Source organism: Pelmatolapia mariae, linkage group LG10_11 (genome assembly GCF_036321145.2).
Source record: "Pelmatolapia mariae isolate MD_Pm_ZW linkage group LG10_11, Pm_UMD_F_2, whole genome shotgun sequence".
Taxonomy (NCBI): Eukaryota; Metazoa; Chordata; class Actinopteri; order Cichliformes; family Cichlidae; genus Pelmatolapia; species Pelmatolapia mariae.
In genome coordinates, this window is record NC_086236.1 from 23,227,415 (window position 1) to 23,236,033 (window position 8,619).

General features: G+C 40.9%; 1 protein-coding gene across 4 annotated transcripts; it reads left to right on the forward strand.

Moving 5' to 3' along the window:
- The first annotated feature begins 401 nt into the window (after window positions 1-401).
- Window positions 402-7,750, forward strand: cchcr1 (coiled-coil alpha-helical rod protein 1). 4 transcript variants are annotated; one of them, XM_063486166.1, is made up of 20 exons: window positions 407-573; window positions 841-1,129; window positions 1,213-1,380; window positions 1,529-1,646; window positions 1,880-2,074; window positions 2,281-2,444; window positions 2,553-2,667; window positions 2,844-2,954; window positions 3,087-3,107; window positions 4,132-4,275; window positions 4,376-4,486; window positions 4,766-4,872; window positions 4,985-5,097; window positions 5,197-5,269; window positions 5,883-6,001; window positions 6,113-6,301; window positions 6,597-6,698; window positions 6,863-7,008; window positions 7,083-7,230; window positions 7,337-7,750. In XM_063486166.1, exons 1-20 carry the CDS (start codon window positions 504-506, stop codon window positions 7,465-7,467), a joined length of 2,634 nt encoding a protein of 877 aa, XP_063342236.1. In that variant the 5' UTR covers window positions 407-503; the 3' UTR covers window positions 7,468-7,750. The 4 variants fall into 4 exon arrangements, with proteins under 4 accessions (XP_063342239.1, XP_063342236.1, XP_063342238.1 ...); XM_063486168.2 differs by lacking the exon at window positions 4,376-4,486; XM_063486167.1 differs by lacking the exon at window positions 3,087-3,107 and having other exon boundaries at window positions 7,337-7,749.
- Window positions 7,751-8,619: the final 869 nt, after the last annotated feature.

Genomic DNA, 8,619 nt, shown 5'->3' on the forward strand with positions numbered 1-8,619 from the left:
GGATTACGCCCTGAATTTAGTCTATCAGGAGAGCTCTTCCAGTCGACGCTGCAAACGCTGCACTGAAACGCATACAAACAGGCGGCAATGCAGGGTTACGATTTAGGGGATATTTAAAGGCAGTTTACGTGAAATAAGAACTCCTGCGAGACTACAATTAGGGAAATGAAAACCCAATTACATTTTTACGCTCCTTCCAATTTCCCATGATGCACCGCGGCGTTTCAATATGTAACAGTTATGCCTAAATAAACTATTAAATTTGTTGAATTTCATATACGTATATACATGTACCATCGAAACCTTAAAATGTGGGTTATTTGAACCGAAAATAACGACTGACACGACAAAAATTGCCCAAACCGAGAGCTCTGAATGTTGCTGTTGTACCCGTAACTAAGGCAACGGTGAAGAATGACGTGACTCGCGGGAGAACAAACGCTAAACGCACCACGGCAGCCGTGTACTGTTTCCTTCCTGTGTGGTGGCAATAGTTATTTAACATGGAGAAACAAACTTTAGGGAAGGAGAGGCTGATAGTGCCCACTGATTTCACCTCACCAGCACTTCCGAGTAAGTTGCACCTAAATTCTTGTTACGGTTGAGCTAAATAAACTGTTAATTAGCAAATGTTAGCTTACAGTGTAGCCCACTTGGCGCTTACATGAACTCATGTTTAACAAGTAAAAGTGATTTTATACTTCACGATTAGGAAGCTGTCATGTTTATCTTTAGTGAGCTTAGCGTAACAATATGCTTGTTTGGGAACATGGGGAACCTTATATTGGATTAGAGTAGCTAATGCATGCAGGCACATAGACACTGTTTTATTTTATGAAGGGGAGACTCCGGAGGACCTCATACCCCCATCGCATTTTGCATCAAGTGCCCATTCTGCTGGAGCAAACAGATGTGTTCAAATCCCGGCGACACAGCCACCCATCTCCTGGATAAACCAAGGCATGATATCAGCACCATCATCAGGGGAGCCAAGTCCTGCCAATCCATGGCTTGCCATCAATCAGGCCCAACAGGAAATCTTGGAGCTGAGGAAGGAAAATCAGAGGATCTTGATGCTACAAGGAGACAGCATAAGGACCCCTGATTATCGTTCAGATTGTAGAGCCAGGTATATCCACTACATGTTTTATATGGTCTGTCACTTGGGTGGCAATATGGACATATTAATGTGGTCTCTTTCCTTTTATGCAGATCAAAAGACAGAGGAGGTAATTGGTCTCGATGGGAATCAGAGTGGCGACTGGAGGCAGAAAAGCACAAGGCTGAAGCAGAGAGGTTAAAGGGGCAGGTGGAGGCACTAAAGGAGATTGCAGAAAGATGCAGGGAAGAGGTCAGAGACAAAGACAACACCCTTAGCAGGTAAGAGATGTGCTTGTGTCATTATGTGACATCTGAGTGATATTATGTATTTTTTTTCCCCACACATTTAGTATGTAACCTGACATTATGGAGGTCAGCAAATAACGGTTTTGAACAAGCTTAACTTGGAATAACCTTTGCACAACAGAAACAGCCATGAGATGGAAGCAATACATACGGATCTATCCAAGGCTAAGTCTGAACTCAGCCAAATCAGAGAGGAGCTCAGTCTCTGCAGCGCACAGAAGGAAAAAATAAGCTCACAGGTAATGATGTTTACTGACAAAACATTTCATTTCGACACTCTTGTAGACATACATCACCTGAGAGTTACTGGCATTTTGTAACTTATTTTGGCAGTTTGCAGTTAAATTTGTTTTTGTACAGTTTTGTGATCACAATAAAACTATTTAGTCACCTTTAATTTAACACGTTTCACAATAGTAAGATTAATAAAGTCTGCATTTTCTGTTTGTAATATGTCTGTTTTTTCTCAAAGTTTGAAAGACTGAAAGCAGAGTCTGATGAGGAAATTACAAGGCTGAGGAGAGATGCTGAAAGGAGCAAAGAGGAATCCCGGGAGCTTGCTTTGAAGGTTGAAATGGGCAGGTTGCAGGCTGAAGAGGAAGCCAAACAACAGACTCTCAGACTATTACAGCAACTAGAGGAATTTCGGAAGAACAAGGAGGTGGAGGTGTGTTTAAATGATCATAAACATTGTACTTGGGTGACCTCCTTTAGGCTTAAGGGCCTTAATCCAACAACCACTAAGTATCTCTGAGCAGAACTCTGAGCAGTGCCTTCGCTCTGACTTTGCAAGTAATGTGAGAATGTGTAATTGAAGATGAATAAGTCATTATGTCACTATTTGTCTGTGTCTTAAACTTCCCTTATTTTCAGCTGCAACAGTTGAATGCATCCCATTGTGCAGAGTTGGGTGCAGCACAAAAAACAAATGGTGAACTACAGAACCGACTTCAGTCAATGACCTCAGAACTGCTGCAGCTAAAGAGCACTCTGATGGAAGTATCTACTGAGAGAAATGGACTAAAAGAACATTTAAGGTGCTTCATTCAATCTAAAACAGAACAGAACTAAAGCATTTAAAGCACTCTGTAGTCACTGTTTTGTGTGTGTGTGTGGTGGGGGGCATGTTGTTGTTTATTTTTCAGCCAAATGGGACAAGCTTTTGAGACACAGTCTGCTACATTGCAAAGCCTCAGAAATTACATCGGCCAGCTTGCACCAGAGAAAGGAGAGAGGGAACGATTAAATGAAGCTGTTGAGGTAGAGGCAATATAAACAGTATTGATCGTAATGAGCATACTGCAAAGTAACTGCATGGGACTTTCAAATGTTCTTTTCACTAGAGTTAAGGAAGAACAGTAAAATATGAATGAGTTAATGTACAAATTATTTAATTAACTCTAATTGTGTGTAATTTAATCTTGTCCGTTTTGCAGAGGCTGAACAAAGAGAAAGCAGCTCTTCAGACAACTGCAGAACTTTTGACAGTCAGGCTTAACTCTGTGAATGAGATACTCGCCCTCCAAGAAGAGAAAATGGTGAAAAAGGTGAGTGGGTTTTCTTTTCTTTCTAAATTTACATAGCAAAACATGATACAAAACTGTGTTTAAAACACCTGGTGATCAGCAGCAGTCCAATGTGAAACCAGCAGATACCTATGATTTTGTGTTGTCTCTCAGGATGTTTGCGGACCACGTAAGGTAAGAAATGTCAAACTGAATATACATCACAGACCACATTGAATAAGCCGGACTAGTGAAACACACCTTTCTTTCTGTGTATATACATTTAACTACACATGTAATATCTGAGATATCTTAATGAGAAGAAAGGGCCATTTTTGTACATGATGAAGAAATGCTGCTGTAGTAGATTAAAGAAATCTGTCAGCACAACTCTTTGGGTTTAAATTGAAAGAAATAAAAGTTTAAAATTACAGAGAATTACACTTCTGTATCCGTCTTAAGTTAACTCACTTGGGTGCTCACTTCACATATGCGTACACTGAGTAGCGCTGCAGGAGACTGAGATATGATAACAGTTGGTAGAGATAGGTAATTATAGTAAACCGCTTAGTTTGTTGTTGGAGGCTACGTCCTCTGTGATGCTCTGTTATTACACAGTACTTTGGAAAGGTTTAGCCTATTTTAGATGTTGAGATTCTTACGTGTCATAGAATATCATCTGGGAGGTGTTTGGTCAGTCCCAGATTATTTACCTTGCTGCATGTGACAGCAGCTTCAAACATGCAGTCAGAGTCCTATATCATGATTGGCACAAACTCCTAAAAAAGATGGTATGGTATGGCCTGGCCTTTACGGAGCCATTTCTCAACATCACTGAGTCAGTCTGGCATTATATGAAGAGACGTGAGCAACTGAAAGAGCCTAGATCCACAGAAGGTTTTCAGTATACAAATGCATTTAGAAAATTGGTGCTGTTTTGGATGCAAATTACTTTTTTTTTCATTGGGCTCTTTGTAAAGTTGACTGATTTGAAAACTGCTAGATTGTCCATTGATAAGCATTGTCAGTTTACCTTTAGTACTCAGATCCTTTGTGCAGTACTACATTGTGGGAAAGAGAGAAGAAAACTCCTCATTTCAAGATGTAGTGCTTTAGAAAACATCAAGGCTAATTTGAAAACAATTATGCATGCTCATGTGGTGCGTGCACTGAAGTGTATGTGTGTATTTGTGTTTCCCATATGTGTGTGTTTCCACAGACATCGATGGATCCACTTGTGGAGAAAGGATCCGAAGGCCTTCAAGTGCTTCAGCTGTGGAGAGAGAAAGTGTTCAAGTTGTGTGTCCAGCTTCGCTCAAAGGACATCGAGATAAGAGGAGAAAAGGAAAAACTGATTTCAAAAGTATGAAAACGGCTATTATTTTGCTATACCACACAGTACAGGTAATTCCAGTGTATTTAAAACTGTGTTCAATGTGGGACTGCAATGATGTGTGTTTTAGGTCAGATTTACAGAGCAGCAGCTGCAGCAGGAGCAGCACAGAGCTAGCGTGCTCCAATACAGCCTACATGACAGGATCGCTGAGCTGGACCTCGAGAGGGTGGAAAAGGATGTTAGTACCAGGGCAACTGATGTGATTTACATGGCTGTCTGAAATTTTGATGATGCGTAATAAACTTCGGTCTGCCTAGGAAAGTGATAAATGCTCGTACATTTTTTTTACCACAGCAGATGATGCTGACTGCACCAAAACTTTGGTTCCCAGAGCCATTGAGGTTTAAAGGACAGCACCTGGGGAAAGACAATCTTAAAAACTAAGCACCGCATTAAAAACAGTAAAACAGATCTGTGAAAGATGCTCTGTTATATGTGGGAATGTTTTTCTTTCCAGGCACTGAAACAGGATTTGGCCAGTGTTCACAAGGAAAATGTTCAGTTGAAGTTACAGAGCCAGAAAGCAGAGGCTGAATTTAAAACCTTGACAGAGGCAGTGCAAAGGTAAAAAAAAATATAGCAAAACTGAATTTGAGAGGATAAGGAAAGATAAGGAGACGTATTAGAAAAATAGAAATAGAATTCAAGACAGACATATATTGGCTGTGCCTTACAGATTCTGTGAGGCGTTTGAAAGCAAGGTGGCAGAAGTGGAGGCAGCTAAAGCAAGGCTCAACACTTTTACCCAGAGGCTGACATTTGCTAAAAGACGAGTGGAGACAGTCCAAGGTACAGATGTGTGTGTGTGTGTGTGTATATATGTATGCTGATGGGTTAACAGCATAGCTAGAAGAACATAAAGAATTTATATCTGGTTTTGTTTTGCAGCTTTGGTCATGAGGAAGGCAGCCCTGCAGAAAGTTGAACAGGCCTGTAAACAGCCAGATAAGGATGCTGAAAGGTACAGTTTATTTTTTTATTTTTCAATGTGGGTGATTCTCTCTTTCACCTCTATTTCATCTCTTTCACGTTCTTTCTGGATCATAGACGTACACAAAATCATATCTGACTGAGGTCACGTGTCTTTTCACTAGGCTCTCCTCATTTTAGGCCAAGAGATAGCCTTTATAAGCATCTTGTTCTTCCACTCACTTGCTCTTTTGGCTTTCTCACAAAAAGCTCATGTTCTAATATGTCAGGATGTTCTTGCATTAGTAGAAATAGTTGCTGCTTTCAAGCCTCATATGTGGTGAGATGAATGAAGGATCAAGAAAAGAAAATAAGTACGTGGAGGGAAGGGTTCTGAGTTTAGATTTTTATGCTGGTATAGAGTGGCATACTGCATACTGATTTTATGGGACATATATAACACGAGTCGCTAATGTGGTTGAAATAAGTGTTGTGAATAGCAGGTGTTGCTGGCTTATGCTGTCAGTGTATCTATACAAGATGATTATAATTCATGCAAAAAGTAACTTTCAGGCTGTTTAGCTTACTTTGTTATGCATCATGCAGAGCCTTCTCTACTTCTGCTTGTCTGTTTGCTGTACCATTTTATCTTTGTTGCCCTGCAGCATCAGAAACCTCCAGATAGAGCACAGTTTGGTGTGCGAAGAGAGAGACAGACTCACTCGAGAGCTCAAAAGAACCCCAGAGCTTATCGAGAACGCTCTCGCTGATCTGAAAGAGCAATGTGAGACCCCATATGGATCACAACACCCATTATAGTACATCGTCTGTTTGTCTGGTACATATCCACATTTCTGTAATGCATGTGTCTCCGTGCACTTTATACCCTCCGCAGATGAGAGTAAAGTTAGGCTACAGCAGCAGGAGCTGGAGCAGAGCTGGGTGGAGCTTGAGCAGGCTGTAGTTGGTAGAGAGGAGGCTGAGCAGAACCTGCAGCAGATCCAGGCCCAGCTGGAGGACACTAAGGTCACCCTGGAGAGAGTCCGCTGTGAGCTGCTCAGCCAGCAAGAGCAGAGTGAGCAGGGTGAGGCAGCTCGCTGTGCACCTTTCAGAAGGCCCTTCAGCTGAAAGCAGCTGTTCTCTGCGCCTAAAAGCTAACAATGCTGTGAGAGCGGTTAACCAAAAACAATAACGTTAAGACTGACCACGCACACAATACTGTGTTTTAGACTTTCATGTAGACTATAAAAATGTGCAAACATATACACTGAAACCTAATGCATCCCTTGAGTCACATAGAAGTATTGAACTCAGACACTCTCTGTATGTCAAACACAGTACTGAGGAGTGGTGCATTTGTTTCCCCTACCCTGCTTCAGCCCTGCAGGAAAGAGTGTCTGAGATTGAGGAGCGGTGTTCTGAGAAGCTGAGAGAAATGGAGGCTCAAGTCAGCACAGTCAGGAAAGAGCACACCAAAGCAGGTAGTAAGATTAACTGTATGCTGCCTCAGTACACTGCAGGTTTACATATGGGAATGAAGTCATATCCTTAATGCAGACTTTGCTCTAATATGATTGGAATTGTTTACACAGTATATAGCAGCATATCCCTGTGGCTTTTGAGGCGTCTGTGTCGTCTGTTGCAGTTATGACTTTGCGTGAGTTTGAGAGAGAGGCAGCAAAGAAACTGGAAGAGATGAAGCAAAGCCGAAATCCGGAGAGTGAAAACACAAAGAGGAAAGTCCAGCACAAACAACTGAAGGAGACAGCGAGGGACAAAAACCAACACTTGGTAAGATTTTATTATAGCAAAACACAGTCGTGGAGATTTTTGCTTCTGTGTCATTGGACCTGCATTTGTTCCAGGTCACAGTTGCTGATAGAGGGCTGATGAAGGAGCACCAGAGAGCTCAGGCGACAGCTCGGCAAAACTCTGCTGCTCAATGGAAACCTCGACAAAACGCTTCAGAATGGAGCTGTTCTGTAGGTGCACAAGTCCAACTACCTGCAGATGGTAAGAAATGTCTTAGTTTTGCATGCTCCACACAGTGTTTTTTTGAAGTCCCAGCATTTACACAGACGTGACAGAGCTGACCAATGACCTGTCTGCATCCTGTCAGAGACACTTCTGTGTGTTTTGGAGGAGCTCCATACTCTCAGTGCTGCAGTGGTAAACAGCTCTGAGGACTCTGCGGAGGAGGAAGGACAGAGTGACAGTGTGGAACCATCCACTGGCAGTCTGCACAGCTGATACCTGAAGATGAGTCACTGCAGCCAGTAAACACACCTTTAAATTCTAACTGTTGGCAGTGTTGATAACATACAGCTCCTGGAAATCATTTGATTGAGCCAAACCACTTAAAATCAGACATGTCACATTTGAACTAAACAGATACTGTGTGTTACATGTAGAGTAATATAAATTTAAGGTTGTGTAATTCTTCGAGGATTCTGTGACCATCCAATGGTCCATTTTCTGAATAATCTAAATTTCTTGTCTTTGCAGTAAGATAATAAATAAATAATAAAATATATTTTCAAGTGAAATCTGTGGTGTTTGATTTTTCAAGTAAAATTAGATATACATGGAGACATTTTGACACGAGTTTCCAAGCCTTTTTGAGTCAGCCGTGAAGCTTAAGTTTATAAAGCAGCTGTTTATATAATTGGTGCGTCAGCCATATTTTTTTCTAATATGGATAACTGGAAAGATCTATAAGATTTTCACATTACAAAAAGTCAATATTTTCAATTTGAAGCTCCTTTATGGAGGTCAATTTTAAAATGGCTCTCAGTCATAGGACTGATGATGATAAACATCATGATGAGCCAGATAATTGTGCTATTTGTCATGTTGTCACGAGTGCTAATAAATTTTGCAGCAATACAAAGTTTCAAGCCTCTAGGTAAAAATACCTCATGGAAAACTGAGGGAGAGTGAAAATACTAATAATGTCTTGGCTTTTCTACTCTATTTTCCAAGATCATTGAAGACGTACGTTCCTGGAGAGGTGATTCATCATGGCAAGCAGAGGATGCATGCGTCAAACTTAAAATTTTAAGAAACTTAATAGTGGATGATTTGAAGTTGAGTCTTGCATTTATATTGAGGGCTTGTAAAGCAATATATAAGACGTGAGAACATTTAAATTCTTTTATTTTAAGCCTTTGATACAAAAGTCTTTAATGTAATCAATAACCCACGAAGAAACCATACCATTACAGTTGAAACTTATCCACTACTTATGCCACTATCAGGGTAATACTAATAACTCTGAGCCGTGTTAAACGCATATGTAAGTTCTAATGCTTATAGCATGTCCTCATTTCCACTACAACACCAGAAGGGGGCGATGTTGTCAAAGATGAGAGCAGCACATATGTTTGGGGTTAGGCTTAAAAA